The following is a 17044-nucleotide window of genomic DNA, read 5'->3' as shown; positions in this document are numbered from 1 at the left end:
CATTTCACTTTATGTCAGTTCATGTAAATATTTCCAGGTTTTTCTGAGAGTCTTCTGTTCATCATTTCTTATAGCACAATAATATTCCATCACAATCACATAGTACAACTTGTTGAGCCATTCCCAGTTGATGGTCATTCTCTCAATTCCAATTCTTTGACACCACTAAAAGAGATGCTAGAAATATTTTTGTACCCATAGGTCCTTTCCCTTTTTAAAACATCTCTTTGAGATACAGGCCCAGTAGCGGCATTATTTAGTCAAAGGGTGTGCATGTGGATCCATATATTTTTTTTAAATAACGTTATTCTTTTAAAAAAACTTTTTATTTGCAGTTCTGAATTCTTTTCTTACTTCCTCCCCCTTCCCCACCCATTGAGAAGGCAAGAAATATGATAGTCATTATACATATGAAATCATGCAAAACATATTTCTACATTTTGAAAACATTTAATTTTTATGTGTGCCCACTTTTGACCATGCCCCAGCCCAGCCACTGAGCCTGACCACAAATTCTATATCCACCATCTAAGTTCTCTGGGATAAGGCTTCTGAATTCAAACTGGGGGACAACAGGCACGGCATGTCACAAAGTAATTTGCAATATAGACCTGAAATTCTCACCTCTGATCAAAGGTTCTCCACCCTTTGACCTTTGGTTATGCTTTCTTACAATGGACAGGTTGTGACCTTCATACCTTAAGTGAGCATTGAGAACAGGGATTGGATCATTGCTATAAGAACCTCCCAGGTGAGGAAAACCTTCTACCAGTGCAAGTTGGCACCTTCTCTCCAACTTATGGTGACAGAGTTGTCTGGAGCACTGAGAACTTATCAGAAGCATGATGTACACCAATGTCTTTCTAGCTTCAAGAGTGGCATTTTCTCCATTATGCCGCCCTGCCTTTTAGAGGTTAAAAAAAAAAAAAGGAAAGCATTCGAAATATGAAGAATTGTCTTTGGTGCAATGAGAGCATGATGTTTTCTGTACGTTAGGCAAAAGAAAATCATTCTTTGGAAGCTGTCATTCTAAGAGGATCTTCTTTCCCAGAATGCATGGCTGATTTAGGTCACTCCATTGACTTTTTTCTTAAAATTAAAAAAAGTTATTCCATGAACACTAAAATAAAATATAGCACTAAAATACAAAATATCAATTTGAAATTCCTATCAGTTTCTCAAGCTATACATTACTAGAATGATCACTGACAAAAAAATGTCTTCAATGACTTTCATTCTTGAAATCTTTGCAATGGGTTGTTTCATCACAAAAAAATTAAACAAAACCTCCCACATCTCGGTCTTTACACGGGCTGTTCTCCAAGACTGGAATGCACTCTGTTTTCATTTCAGTCTCTTTGAGTTCTGAGCTTCCTTGAAGACTAAATGAGGGCCAGCTCCTACATGAAGCCATTGCTGAGTTCTTCAGGTCAGGGGTTCTCAGATTTTCATAGCACAGTATTAATAATAAAACTGATAGCTAGCACTTACACATGCTGGGAAAAGTGTTAAGCAGCTTCCAATTTTTACTTCATCTGTTCCTCACAACAACTCTGTTGAAGTAAGTGCTGCTATCATTCCCATTTTAGAGATCATGAAATTGAGGCCAACAGAGGTTAAATGGCTTGTCTGCTCACACAGGTAGTGTCTGAGGTAAGATTTGAACTAAGGGCTTGTGGACTCCAGTTTTGACACTGGGTTCTTCACCAGTCACCTACCTGCCCTGATGATCATTCTTTCCTTCAGAAATACCAGCACACTATGAAAGACATGAACATATGCATCTAATTGTAAGTGCACATGATTACTATATTCTTCATTGTACTCAGCAGAAATTCACAGCAGCTATGAGAGCATATTTTTTTGAGAACCACTGCCATAATCATGACTGTTCTTTTCCCCTTCCAACTAATTCATATTAACATATTGGTATAAAGGTGCTATCCTTCTCCCCCCACCCCTACCCCCAATAGAAAGAAAGCTGCTTGAAGGCAGCCCATCTATGTATCCATCGTACCTTTTACAGACATGGTGCTTAACAAATATTTATTGAATATAACCAAAAATGAAATCCCCCAAACTGAAGTGAAACCATGAATGTGGACTCTGGGTAAGCCGCCTGACCAAAACCCCAGGGCCCAGGGCAGCACAGGGTCTGTCTATCCATCTGTTCACCTTCTCTCTCCTAACATAATGACACCCTCCTTCATCAACCATAAGGGTCATCACTGTTCATGCATCAGACCTTATTATTCACTCTATGACTCCCTCCCTCCCCTGCCTTTGGGTCATCCATTGCTTGGATTCTTTTAAGATTATGGTATTCCATGATATGTATCCCCAGAGCATCCCTGGGAAATGATGGTACTAACAATCTGGATTTTTGTGTCTGGAAGAGCTTCAGATCATCCAAAACAGCCCTTGAAAGCTCCTTAAAAGACCCCTAGGACCTATACCCAGTTTTATCTTGGTACACAAAGATTGTGATTGCCTTCCCATTCTCCCTTTCCCTTTGAAGCCACAGGGTACAGTGGACAGCATGCTTGATTTGGAATCAGGAACTGAGGCCTTAAGGAAGTCATTTCTCCTGGCCAGGCCTCAGTTTCTTCATCTATAAAATAAGGGGATAAGATTAGGTCACCTCTCATCACTCTCTTCTCCAGATTACAAGGATCTTCCCTCTTGGGGTTTAATTCTGTACTATTCTTTTGCCTTTCTCCTATGACACATTTCAATTTGAAAAGGCTGTAAGCCAAGACCAAGGTGGAGGGAGTGTTGGTGCAGGATTTTCTGTTTGTGGATGATTGTGCACTGAATGTAGTCTCTGAGGTGGAGATGCAACAAAGTGTGGATCAATTCTTTGCTGCTTGTGTTCATTTTAGTCTAACAGTTAATACCAAGAACACACAGGTGCCCCATCAGTCACCACCACACCATCCATTCGTGGAACCATCGGTTACAGCAAATGGAGATGTTTTGAATGCTGTGGATAAGTTCACTTACCTTGGCAGTGGCCTTTCCAGGGATGTCCACATTGGTATAGAGGTTGATGTAGGCAATGCCAGAGCGAGCTCAGTGTTTGGGAGGCTCTGAAGGAAGGTGTGGGAGAAAAGAGGTAGTAGACTGACTACCAGACTGAAGGCCCACAGAGCCCTTGTGCTGACCTCATTGTTGTATGCCTGGAAAACCTGGATATCTACCAGCGCCATGCCAGAAAACTAAATGGCTTGCATTGGAATTGTCTTAGGAAGATTCCGAAAGTCACCTGGCAGGTAAGGGACCAGACACTGAGGTCCTTTCTCCAGCTGATCTGCCCAGCATTTAAACTGTACCGAAGAAAGCACATCTCCGATAGGCTGGGCACATTGTTTGAATGCAAAATATACACTTGCCAAAAAGACTCTTTTATGGGGAACTCACATGAGTCAAACATTCCCATGGTGGTCAGAAGAAGAGATACAAGGACACTCTCAAGGTCTCTTTTAAGAACTTTGGAGCCCACATCAGAGAAGGTGCTATGCTGGATGAGCAAAGCAGAATTGGAACATCTCAAAGGAAATGCAGGGTGTGTGGATCTAGAGAATCCACCCCAAGTGTTCACATGGACTATTTGTGCCCGACCTGTGGTAGAGGGTTCTGAGCTTGTATTGGTCTGATCAGCCCCAGGTGGGCTCGACACTGTAACCTGACTCTAGCCTAGTGATGTCATTTTGGTCCTCTTCAAGAACAAAGGACAACAACTAACCAACCATGTCACACGTCTCTAGAGGATGATACATTGGACTTGGAGTCCGGCCATCTGGGTTCAAGGCCTGGTTTGACTACTAGTTACTGACCTTATTGGCGCCCATGAACTCAGTTATGTCCAGTGCGAGTATGATGTCTAGACCTAAACATCCATCCCCAGTCTCTCCAGAGAGCCAGTCATGCTTCACCAACTGTGTATTAGGTGTTTCAAAATGGATGTTCTGTAGGCTTCTTTGGCCCACATGTCAGAAACAGAACTATTTGTCTTTTCCCCCCAGAGTCCCTTATTTCAGTTGAGGGCAGTTCTCCATTTTGGTGTCAGCCTTCTCTCATCACTCTCGCACCCATACCCAATCAGTTGTACTGCCCATCCTACTCTCACTACATCTCTCCCATCTACACCACCACCATCACCACCGTGGTCAAAACCAAAGTTTAGGATCTTATCCCTTCACCCAAATTCTTGTGATAGCCTCCTAATTTATGGCCTTGCCTTAAGCCTCTCCTCTTCGTAATTCAACCTCTACCCAGAGTGATTTCTTTAAAGACAAATCCGACTATGTCCCACCCTGGCTCCATAAACCCCAGGGGCTCCCTACTGCCTTCAGGCTTGAGTCCTCTCCTCTTACCCCTTAAAGATTTTAAAACATTGCTCCAACCTCCCTTTCCAGCCTCAATGCTCATTCCTTACTTTCATGTACTTTGCTTGAGCCAGACAGGTCTTCCTGATCTTCTTCACTTGACACCTCATCTCTGTGTCTTTGTGTGGCATCTCCCCAGGAATGTACACCCTCATCACCTCTGCCTTTTGGAACCTCTGGTTTCCTTCAAAGCTCAAATCAAGTCCCTTCTCCATAAGGCCATTTCTGTTTCTCCCCAGATGCTAGAGTTCTACCCCCCCCCCCAAAATACTTAACATTTAAAATACATTTTATTTTTTTATTTTGCATATGTTTAATATGAGAACATATTGTTTCCCCAGCTCCCTGCAGGCAGGGATTATTACATCTTTGTATCCTCAGTACACTTGAATATCTGGCACATAGTAGGTGCTTAACACAAGTGTTGGTTGATTGTTGCTTTGGACAAGCTCGTCAACCTTTCTGCTTTGCCAGAATGGGAATCGTAGTTCTGATAGACTTACCAAGCTTGCTTTTTAGTAGAAGTTCAGATTTTGATTGTGTTAAGGTCTTGTTATGGGTTAGAGGTGGCCAACTCTTTTCAAAGATTCCCCCTCTTTAGTTAGAGATCTCATTGAATTCCCAGCAAAGAGTACAGCCAAGAATCACAGCCCTGGAATGGCCCTTCAAGGTCACCTAGTCTGTCCTGGTCCTGAACGGGAATCTTCCCTACATTTCTGACAAATGGCCGTCCGGCCTTTTCTCGGAAGCATCTGGTGATGGCAAGCTTGCCACCTGCCACAGTAGCCCTTTCCACTTTGGAGTGTTTAGAAGTTTTGGGAAGTGTTTGCTTCCTTCAACCAAGCCTAAAATTGCACCATTGCAATTTCTCTCCATTGCTTTCCAAATAAAAGCTGTCACATAATCCAAGGATGTGCCCTCTAACCCAAATGAGTGTTGTTAAGAGTTAATAACCATGTTTGGAAAGCTAAAATAACTCTTTAGGTAATATCCTGGACCTGGAACCAAACCCTGTAGAGTGGAGCACTTAAATATGATTGATTTTTTTTATATTGTGCTCCTTGGATATGCCTACATCTTTCCTTCTTTTCAATCCTTGCCCTGTGAATGTGGCAGAAGGCCATCCCCCACCCAACTTGGAGGGAATTGGAGTCCGGGTAACACACGCCCCAAAGCTTAGTTCCATTGTCTCAGCCCTGAACAAGGCACCGTGGGGCTGGCAGGGGCCTCCTCCGCTTGCAGGCTGTTTCCTGCTTGAGAAGCAGTGGCCCCTTCTGGGAGAGCTAAAGTATTTCAGCCAACATCCAGGATTTGGTTTAACATTCCTGTCTCTGCGGAATATTCAAATGCTCACTCTCCAGTCAAATTCATAAAATAGATGTTTTCCTTTCTCTGCCTTTGCTGTCTTTATGACCCAGTGAAATTCATATTCAGCGTCTGCTGGAAAGATGTCAGAGGAAATTTGGCTGTCAAGCCTTTTTAATTTAATACTGCCAAATAAAGGCAACGCTGCAGAGAGGGCTTAAGCAGGAGAAACTTACCCACGAGGGCTTTATCTTTATTAAGTATCCAAATTTAGCTTGAAAAACAATTTAATCTTACATGATGGGACTTAATTCTGACCCTCACCCCCTTTTTTCATGTAGCCAGGAGACCCTACAAATATTTACGATCCTCAGAACCAAAAAACAAAAACCACCGAAAACTCACTGCAAGACCGTTCTCTCTGCATGCATAGATGATGATTCAATTAGTGTTGACAGCAGAGGCTAGGAAATGAGGAACACCTCATTTGTAAAGGAGAGGAAGTCGGCTCATGTATGAATTGGTTTTTCTCTTATTCTTTAGTATGAGTGGACCTTGCTGTCTACAAGTTGTCCCAGTGTGTGGATGTGGCTGAAGTCACCCCCTGCCCAGACTCTGTGGGAAACGAGCCTCTGGCTGAGGCAGACACGCACGTTTGTGTTCGTGGCTTTTTCTTCTCTAGCTCCTTGCAGTAATTTCCCATAATTACCGTCCCCTGCCCATATTATCCCATCCCAAACCGAGAGGCTGCTTGTTGGTATATCTTGTCCCCCAACTAATTCCACACGAGGCAGTGGCCGGTGACGATGGGCTGGCGATAGCCAAGCCATCCTTTGGGCCTTGTTCCTGCCTCTCGCCCACCTCGCTTCTCATCTAAGGTCCCCAGTAAGGGAAGTGCAGACTGAATGGCCTTCGGAGGTAGGCGATTCTGTGATCCGGGGTTCTGGGCAGCTCAGAGAGGAGCTGGGAATAGGGCAGGGCTTCTCAGGGCTGCCTAGAGTCCCTCTCCCGGCTCACCTACAGAAGACTTTACTTGGAAAGGAGACATGAGAACCCAAACTATTGGGCAAAAGGTTGACTTTCTCCCAAAGTCTCAGAAACCTTCCCAGTCGGTCCTTCGTGGAGGTATTCAGGGAGCAGACAGTTGTCAGGCAGTTGGGGGGCCCAAGGGACAGCTCCCAGCAGTCACAGCCTTCTAGTGTTTTCTAGGAGTGGCTTTAGTTTGCAGCCCAGCGGGGTAGGAGCTTTCCTAAGATTTGCCCACTAGTGGTTTAGCAAGTGCGCAGGGAGCGGCTCCCGACCCCCAGCCCCGGGCCGTAGGGCTAGCCCAGTCAAAGCTCCCAGAGGAGAGGAGCTCACCTTTCCCCTGCATTCCCGGGGCCCGGCACTTTCGCTGTGGGCCTCAGGTGAGAAAGGAGGGAGGGAGTGTCCGCCCAGGCGGAGCCCAGGACAGGAAGTAAAGGGACTTTCCCATTCAGGCTCCAGGAAAATCCCACTACCTGGTTCTTACCTAGCTCCAGGATAAGAGTTTACAATCCCCCTCCACCAGCGGGGCGCCCCGCAGGAGCAACCCGAGCCATATAGGCCCCACAGGGGGGCGCCAGCAGAGCAGCCCCGGGACCGGGGAGCAAGCCGAGATCCCGAGAGGTAGAGTCAGAGACAGAGAGACATATACAGACACATAGGGAGACACGTAAACAGCGGGAGAGGCAGAGGAAGAGAGATCAGAGACAGGGAAATAGAAAGGAAGAGTGAGAAGAGATAGGAGGCTGTGGGGGAGCCCGAGCCTGGGACCCCTGCCTTCCCATTCCCGGGGAGCCGTTGGGTTGCGCCTTCCACCTTCCGAGCTCCCTGGGGGGCGGTGGGAGGTGGGCAGCTCCGGCGTCCTTCCCGGAGTCCCAGGACTTGGGCTTTGCCACACACTACGAGCAAGTGGCTTCCCCTCTCTGGGCCTCAGTCTCCCCCTTTGTCGAATGAGGGGGATCCTTGGGCTAGGTGGCCTCCGAGGTCCCCAGCAGCTGTAAAGTTTCGGATTACAGCTGCGGCGGCCAATCGCAGCCCCTAGAGCCAGCCTCCCTTCCCGGCGCGGGGAGAGCACTGCCCGGGGCAAGCCGCCTAAAGGGGGCTCCTCGGAACGGCCCGGCCGGCCCCGCCGCTGCCCTCCCTCCATCCCGCGGGAGCCGGGCCCTGAGCCCCGAGCCCCTAGCCCCTAGCCGCGAGCATTGAGCCCTGGCCGCTCCCCAGAGCAGGAGAGCCTAGCTGCGCCGCCTCGGAGGCTCCAGGCCAGGGCCCAGGGGGTGTGTGGTGTGGAGGGGGAGGGGCTCGGGAGGGGGAGGGGCAGGGCCGCGGGAAGGGGAGGGGAGGGGAGGCGCGGCGTGGCGTGTCGTCCAACCTGCTGGCGAGGAGGTGGGTGGTTGGCGGGGCAATGAAAAGGGCAGGCGAGGAGTTCCCCCCAAACTTTCAGCAACTCCTTCGGTCGGCGCTCTCCAGCCGGCGGCGAAAGCAGCGGCAGCCCCTGCAGCGGCAGCGCAGCCACGATCATGGGCCTGGGCAGAGACTGAGCTGAGCGTCTCGGGTCCGCCCGCCTGCCTGCTGCTCCTTCTGCCTGGCCGCTCTCCCTTCCTGCCGTTTCCTCCTCCTCCTCCTCCTCGCGAGCTCCACGTTCAGTGCCGGCGAGTGGGGGCTCCGAGCGTGTGGAAGGGCGAGCCCGAACCCGAACCCGAGCGCACTGGAGAGGATCTGCGCGCCGCACTGGCCAGGTGACCCCCACGCACCCTCCGCCGGCCCCGGCACGCTGTTGGGCTCTCCGTCTGTCTGACTTTGGTCCCCCGAGACCCTCCGAAGTCCCCGGCAGCCCACTCGGGGCTCCCTGAGCATCCCCAGACGCCAACTTCGGCCAGGGCGCCCGCGGGGCCACAAAGTTGCGGCGCGCCCGCCGGAAAGAGTAGGAGAGCCTTGGGACAGCCGGCTGCCACCAGCGCCAGTACAGCCAGGGATCTCCAAGCGCCCGCCACCGAGATGTCCGAGAAGAAGGACGGCAAGGCCAGGGGGAAAGGGAAAAAGAAGGAACGAGGCTCGGGTCAGAAGACTGCTCCCCCGGAGGGCGGTGAGTGCCGACGCCCCCTCTCCGCCTCTCTCCTGTCCTCTCCTCCCTTCTCTTCTCCTCTCTTCGCTTTGCCCCCATTGGGTCCCACCCTGCCTTCCCAAGGGAACCCAGCCCTATCTAGGTGAGCCGGCAGCGGGTAGGTTGCAGAAGCAGCGGCGGCAGCAAAGCATCCTGAAACCAGGAGCCGTATTCACCTCCTTCCTCCGGCGGCCGGGGTGGGCGTGGGGCAGGGAAAAGGCTAGGGAGGACCTCGGGGTCCCTGGCCCAACCTGTCCCTTACCTGGCTGCCCGGCGCCTGTCAGCTCCAGAGCCGAGCGCTAAGAGCTGGAAAGGACCGACCTCAGTCCGAGCCCACTTTCCGAGTTTGGAAACTGAGCCCCCGGGAAGGCAGGCAGGCTGCAGGCTCCTCTCTCCTGGGCTGTAGCCTTACAGCTGCTCCCCTACGAGGATGCAGCATTTTCTCTTGAGCAATTCCTAGTGGGACCTGAATCCTGGAGTCGGGCCTTAGGGGATACTGGGGGAGTGGTGTGGAGATGGTGAGCGTATTGGACGGGCGCCGGCTGCCACCTAGTGGAGCGAGCCGGAAGAGTCGGAGAGCGGGCTTGGTGTGACTATGGAAGGGGGCCTTCCTCCCAGCCGGGTGTATGGATGTGTCCGGGGTGAAAAGGCAGGGAAAGGACAAGGTGGCTTGGTGCCGGCGCTGGGGCGCGGAGGGGTCCTGGGGATGCATCGGTTCGCCCCGATTCACTCTGACCATCCTCCACTTGTGACCAACAGCCTAGAATTCAAGTCAGCCCAGCCGATCGAATCTCTCGCCCCACCAAACTACTCAGATAAAGGCTTCCAGATCCCCCAAATCCCGGCTGAGTTGCCTTCCGAAATCATCCGTATGCGCTCCCGTAAGCCCCACAGCGGAGCAGAACTCTTCCGTCCCTCTTTCAGGTGCCCAGGAGCCTCTTGGTTGGGGCTTGTCCTCTGCTGGGAGAGGGACTGGAAATGGAGACGTTTGGCTCGGGGCCTTCTTTTTGACACCCTCTCGCTACCCCTGTGTTGGCTTCCACCCGCAGAGAGGGTAGGTGCCCTTGTGCTAGGCAGTCCCTGTTTAAAAATACATCGCTGGGAGTCCTCCCTAGAACACATGCCAATAACCCTTCTTTAGAAGAATGAATGAATTAAACATGCGCTTGAAAAGAATCTTCGCCAACGGGGTTTTCTCTCTAGCTTGTGGCTGTGGCGTCGTTTCCGTCTTGTCTAACTCTTGGTGACCCCATTTGGGGTTTTCTTGGCAAAGATACTGGGATGACTTGTCATCTCCTCCAGCCCATTTTACAGATGAGGGAGCTAAGGCCAAGAGGTCCAAATGGTAGCATTTCTTAAAGACTTCCTGGGCTAGGTTCTGAGAGCAATGAAACCTTGTTCCTGACATCCTTGAACTCATAGTTTAACAGTAGAAGACAGACTCCCGAGGTAGAAAACCATGCTGTAAGTGAGGAGTGAGGGAGGGCTGGACCTTCGATTTCATTAGAATGGGGGAGGGGGGGAGAGGAGGGACGACGGGAATTCAAGGTTTGGAAGCTCCCTCTACCAATGAAGACCAGAAATTCCTCTGGAACTAGTCTTGGTTGCCTGGGCCCTTTGAGATGAAATGATTTGCTTGGATCACAGCTGGTATCTATCTGACTGCCTGACTTGGAGCAGGTGGCCATTGAAAGGGCTGCCTTTCTGTCCCTTCGTCTCCACTACCTCTCATGCTATTGTCCAATATCATTTGATCTGTGCACCAAATAATAGCTAACAGTTTGCATGGCATCCTAAGGTTTGCAAACGGCTTTACCAAGTTTTCCAGTTGATCTTGACCACTATTATGGGGAGCAGGTGCTATTATTCATTTCTCTTTTGTAGATGAGACAACTGAGGCTTTTGTGACTTTTTCTGGGTCTTACAGCTAGCAATAGCCTGAGACTTAGTTTGAATTACAGCCAAGAATTCCATCTATTACCCTCTTGGACAGCTTCTGCACATCAAAGAAGTGTAAAACCTAGTCCTAGGTGAGGTGTGGAGTGGAGTGAAAGCCCTCTGCCCTTTGGGAAGCCAGGAAAGGTTGGGAGGGGCCAGAGAGAAGACGGACCTTCCAGGCCAAGAAAAGGCTTTGAAATTTCCCTCTGTAGAAAGTAAGGCACCTGAAGATTTTGAGAACAGCCAATGACATCACTGGATCTGTGGGCATGGGAGATTGCTTTGGCAAGGGCATGAGGGCTAAGTGGGAGGGAGGCAAGAGGCAGTCCAGACAACTGATGTTCCACGACATATATGTGAAAAATGATGGCCTTTCTTCCATCTCCCATGTCTCCCATAATCATCAGGAGGCAGGATTATTATAAGTTCTTGGGAATTAAAGGGGGAAAGGATGTTAGAGATCATATGTATAAGTCAAGAAGCATTTATTAACCACCTACTGTGTGTCAGGCACCATGCCAAGCACTGCAGTTACCCCCTTTTATGGAAGAGGGAATTGAGGCCCAAGGAGAGTTACTTGTCCAAAGTCATGGTGCTCCCAGGAGATGAATTTCAATCGCAAAGCCAGTGTGTTTATTCTCCTCACATCACAGTGCAGGAAGGGGAGTGAACATGGTGTCTTCATAATCTGTCTATATCCTGTCTCCTGACCTTCCCCTGGTTGGGGTGTACAAATGCTGTTTTGTGGGGATAGCTTGTTCTGGGAATAGATCTTGGGGCTCTGGTGGGTAGAGTGCATCAGACAGGACTGCTTTGGAAGCCCCCACCCTAGCCCACCAGTTATTATCCACCTTTCCACCAGAAACAGAAATTCCAAGGTGCATGCCCATGATCTTGTTCTTAGCTTGGGAGCCTGGGAGAATACTTTCTCTACTCCTTTCACAATCACCTTGTGGTAGAGATCATTCCCATTTTACGTATGAGGAAACTGAGTTCTGGTGAAGTGAAACAGTGTTTCCAGGGTCATACAGTGAATTAATTACAAGCAGAGTGGAGACTCTCACTCAGGTCTGCTAGACCCTGGCCTTTTCTGACTCTTTCTCCTATACCCTGCTCCCATCCAGCTGTCAGTAAAGACTTGGACATATCATTTGGAAGGGTGGTCCCATTCCATTCAAGTACTTTTTGGTGTCTGGCTGGTTCCTTGTCCTGTCCCTGAAGGCTCTGCCTAGAGCAGTCTTGAGTCCCTCCAGGGTCTCACTTTACCATCTCATCAGCTCTCCTAGAGTTAGGGACAACTCACCACCTTCGCCACCCTGGTCTGACATCTCACTGTCTCACAAGGCTGTTGTGAGGAAGGCACTGAGGAAATGGGGATTCTTTGGACCTTTGTTATATTTATTCCCATCCATCCTGGCTCTCCTTGCTGACTTGTAAGCTCCTCAATTAAGGATCTCTATAATCGTTCTTTTTTATCTTTCAATTCTCAACAAATGGCCCTGCACTCAGCAAGTCCTTAATAACTGATGATGAATTGAGGTTCAGAGTGCATGGAGGACGCCGGGGCACAGGAGTTTGGGAGTCAGAGGGGAGGCCATAGAATCTTTACTCTTCCGCTTGTTGCACAGGTGATTTGGGGATCAAAGATGGAAAGTTTTACGTTTCAGATCATAGCCTTTAAAAAAAAATCCTTAGTTTTACAGATAAGGAAACTGAGTCCTGGATAGATTTAGTGATGTGTCGAGGGTTTCCAGCTGGTGTGTCTCAGAGGCTGGAACTGAAGCCAGGTCTTTCTAACTTCAGGCCCAGTCCTCTAGCCACTGTCCCATGATGAACCTTTGTTAATTTAATTTGCATCTGTTACTTCATCTATAAGATTTAAGGGGTCTCAGAGAACCCATCTATGACCGTGCAAATCCTGTGAATGTTTGCCCACCTTTTATGGCTGGATCCCTAAGCACTGGAGCATTCCCCCCAGGATCCCCTGCCCCATTCCTTATAACACCCCCCCCCCCCCCAAACTGGGCCAGAAGAAGGACATCCTGGCAGTTACTGCCCTTGGATGTGACTGTGCTGTGTTAGAATTGCCAGGAGAGTAAACATAAGCCCCACTGTGCACTGGGTCAGACAGAGGCATGGCCATGCACACATCTTTTGAAAAGAGGGAAGTCTTCATTGGACCTCTGTGTTGGTTAAGGGAGCCACTGATGCCTAATTCTTAGACTGATGCATTTCTGTACCAGCACCTAAGTCCTGACTGGTCTGCAGATGTTTGGGGTCATTAGCGCTTCTCTGATCAGGCTTCTGACACACCCCAAGCCCAACAATCACTGATGCTTTGACTCTTACCCATGTAAGCTCCCTTGGCATGCATTCTTCTGCATGTACCCAGGGCTCCATAACATGCCAGCCTCCTGGATCCTGGGACCCTCTTCAGATGTCCTGATTTCTCATGTAATTTGGGCAGTTCTCTCTATTAGTGAAAGGTTCAACCCTTTCCCTTCCTTCTTTCCTTCCTTCCCCCACCAAGACTATGGATTGAGGATGAAATTTCCATTAGGGACACAATTCCTATGATGCTTGGATGCTTGGTTGCTGTGGTTTCCCCTCAGCAGTTACAAAGCTTGGCTTTGTAAACAGCTTAAACTGGGTTAACTTTATCAAGCCTAACTCTAGAACGATTGTGTCCACATTTGCCTGTGACCTGTCCAAACATTTGTAAGCATAAGGGGTGGAAAAATGAGAAATCTAGGCTTCCAAGTGGGTAGAAAGTGACAGCATGCTCTCCCCATGACATCACTCCTTAGGGTAAACAGCAAGAACCAGGTATTGTGGGGCAGACCGAGCAGAACAGCGTGACAGAGACAAGGGGAAAGAAGTGCTTCAGTCTAAATACACAAGCCTGCATCCCCTTTGTTTTTCTCTCTGCTTAGTAAAGAAAGAAAGAAGAGCTCACTGTAATGGCCTTATTGGTAGAACAAAATACAAACCATTTTGCAGAGGAAAATGCCAGGAAGTCTATGAGAGTAAGGAACCCACGTCTCTAGCTTTAAAGTTTACATGGCTCATCCAAAGACAGTTCATCCGTGTTACAGACAGGAAACTAAGGTTCTGAGGACACAAGGGACTCCCCCAAGTGGCTAACCCAGAAGCAAGGCTTGGAGTGGGCAAGTCAGATTGGGATCTCTGCTCTCCTTAATCCTGGTTGAGTCACTTTCCCTCCCAGGGTCTCAGTTTCCTCATCTGTAAAATGAGTGGGGCAGGTGATTTCCAACTCTAAGTGGACTAGGTTTTAAAAAATAAAGAATTATTATTATACCAAATTGTAGGAATTCTATGATCTATTGTTTCCAAGACAAAACTGAATCAGCATTTCAGAGCCAGAAGGGGTTTTCAGGACTTTGTCACTTCAATTTACAAATAGGGAAAATGAGGATGAGTGAGGCAGGATTTCTCTAAATGGGTTACTCAGTGACGTAAAGCGGGTTCAGGACAGAGCACGGGCCGGAACTTTGACAGAACGGAGTGAGTAGGTATAGCGTCGGATGCAGAGTTAGGAAGATCTGGGGGAAAATTCTGACTCAGACCCTTACTAGCTCTGTGACCCTCTTATTACCAAGTTTTTAACCTCCCTGGCCCTCAATTCTCTCACTGATAAAATAAGGTGATGGGGGAGAGGGGGGAGAAGAAAATAAGGTGATTGTCCTCCAAGGTCCTTTCCAGCTTTCAGTCTATGATCCCAAAATAGCGACTCCTAATCCAGGGATGTTCCTAAATCATACCGAGTATCAATGGTCAGAAACACACCTTTCAGAAACCAAACATAAGCTTTTCCAGAATAAAACTGTTTAAGAAAACATGATATGGGGGCAGCTAGGTGGTGTAGTGAGTAGAGCTCTGGCCCTGGAGTCGGGAGGACCTGAGTTTGGTTCCAGCCTCAGACACAACACACACACACATACACACACACTAGCCGTGTAACCTTGGGCAAGTTACTTAACCCCAATTGCCCTCCAAAAAGCAAAGAAAAGAAAGAAAGAAAGAAAAAAAAAGAAAATATGATATGAAATTTGTTTGACTTTTGTGTGCATGCATAAGATGATTTGACACAATTTTGAAGTATTCCATTTTGAAATACCAAATTTGTTATCAATAGAAATACAATGAGTAAGCATATCTAGCCAAGACTGCCAATATCAGTTGTCTATGGGCTAGATATTGTCAAGGAATTGTAGGTGAGGAAAAGAAAACTGGTCAGTCCCATGGCAAGAGTGAGGGCTGACAGGTGGTCAGCCAGAATGCACCATTGGTAGGTGCCACAGCAATGTCTGGAGACGGTGAAGAAGGTCTCCAGTCTGTGGATTCCATGTGGCACACTATGGAAGGATGTGGGCAAGACCTGTACTGTTGTTAATACGCAGATGGATGGGTTGTGACAGGAGGGTCCTCCAGAACTGGTGAGAGTTCAGATCCATTGGAATATGTATAATAGGGGCATGGCCAACTGCGGCTTCCAATCAGAGTGTTCCCCTTGAGACCTAGTTTCTCTCTGTGCTCCGGCATCATGGAAATTGCAGTCAGACTTTCCCTTATTAGCAATGCTCTGCCTCCTTCCACACTCACAGTCGGTAACATACTTATGAAAATCTGTGTTGAACTTTGTGCAAATACTGAAAGTCGAGCAAGACTCGGCACAACTTTATCTCTGACAGAAACCTCTTGAGGTTTATAAGTTATGAGGTTTTGAAACCCGAGCTCCCAGTAACACTTGAGCTGATGCTTAAACTGAGTTTGATCACACGGCCTTCATTGTGCTTCTCTTGAGGGATGACTCGAGATGTATGCTAGCAAAAGTGGGCATTAGTGAGATTTCCAAAGGGGAGGATAGTTGCTGTCCTCTTGTCTGATGTAATGGGATAGTTTCTTGCCTTCTTGGCTTTGTGCAACAAGGTGCAGGTGCAGGAATGTAAATTATCCTCCTCTCTCTTTCTCCCTCATCCCCTTGCATCTCCCATGCGATCCAAACCAGGATGGGGAGGAGCTGGATTTCTGGAAGGGAAATCAGGGTTTTATTAGTATCAGAGCTATAACTGGGGGGAAAGGTTCAAAGCAGGGGTGTGTGGGAGCTCGGCTGGGACGCGACCATCAAGGGAGAATGCTTGAGAAGCCATGAGGTGCTGCCATGTAAAGGACTGAATGTCCAGGGAGAAAGGGGGCAGAGGCAGGCCGGAACCATGGACTAGGGCAGAGAGAAGTAGATCTCTGGATGGTGCCGTTGGCGGCCTCTGTGTTCTATCACTTAGGAACAAAACCCAGCCACCCACATGACGGCTCCGCCTAGCATTCCGAATGGAGCCATCCTGCGTGTGGTTTTAACTACAGGGCAGGTTGGGCATGTTCTGTTATGAACGAAAACAAGCTCAGGAGGGGTGTTTGTTGAGAGTCACTTGGGATTTCAGAAGGCACAGACGTCTTCACGTTGTCCTTAACCCTAGAACATGGCCCTCTTGGCCATGTGGGAAAAGGAGGATGGAAACTTCTCTTGGCTCGAGAGGAGTCCACTGGGAATGAGGCCGTTGACTGACTGGCTGGCTGGAGAAGCCAGGGTGTGGTAGGAGGGAGACCCACAGGTGCTGCCCTGGAATGGCAAATAGGGCTGCCCGGAGCCTTCCGCAGCAGAGTTTAATGCTTTTACCAGATGGAAGTAATGATAGCAATAGTAACGATGATGGTGAGCATTTATAAGGCCATTAACATCGGCAAAGTACCACATATGATACAAGTACATGTGTGTGTATATATGTACGTGTGTGTTTCTACACACACGTACATATGTGTCTATTTCTCCCAACAATTTTGTGAGGCAAGCATTATAACTATCCCCATTTGGCAGATGAAGAAACCAAGGATGAGAGAGGTTAAGTAGCCTGCCTGAGGTGACCCAGCTGGTCAGTGCCTTGTCTTCCTAACCCTAAGTCCAGCTCTTTCCATGATGCTGCCTAAGGGCCTCGGAGCACGTGAAAACAAAATAAAACCCACTTTCACTGGGGATTGATTTTGGAGGCTTGAAACCTATGAAAGATCTGTGTTGTCTCCCCTTTTGCTCCATCAGAATATGGACTCAGGAAATGGGGAGAGAAAGATGTTTGTAGATTATACATACATACATGTATATGAACGTTTATTGTTATCTATGATTCACACACGTGTGTACATGTACACACACCTATCATGTACAGTTCTGTGTTATGGGGACAAAACCAAAAATCATTGTTAACTCTAAGATCCT

At 48.5% G+C, this 17044-nt stretch overlaps 1 protein-coding gene across 5 annotated transcripts in view; it reads left to right on the top strand.

Annotated features, from left to right (window-relative positions):
• The first annotated feature begins 8667 nt into the window (after positions 1–8667).
• The window catches only part of NRG1 (neuregulin 1), a 219443-nt gene continuing 211066 nt past the window's right edge, over positions 8668–17044 (top strand). For all 5 annotated transcript variants that reach the window (XR_011171782.1, XR_011171781.1, XM_069104929.1 and 2 more), the window contains exon 1: positions 8668–8799. Coding sequence is in view for 3 of the 5 variants with exons in the window: in XM_069104929.1 (XP_068961030.1) it covers positions 8712–8799 (88 nt within the window). In the remaining 2 variants the exon portion in view is untranslated. The remainder of the gene's footprint in view (positions 8800–17044) is intronic.

Source organism: Petaurus breviceps, unplaced genomic scaffold, assembly GCF_028583685.1.
Source record: "Petaurus breviceps papuanus isolate PSGF00001 unplaced genomic scaffold, PetGlider_PUasm1.0 689, whole genome shotgun sequence".
Lineage (NCBI taxonomy): Eukaryota > Metazoa > Chordata > Mammalia > Diprotodontia > Petauridae > Petaurus > Petaurus breviceps.
The sequence above is the reverse complement of the archived record's forward strand: the minus strand, read 5'-3'. Positions and strand labels throughout refer to the sequence as shown.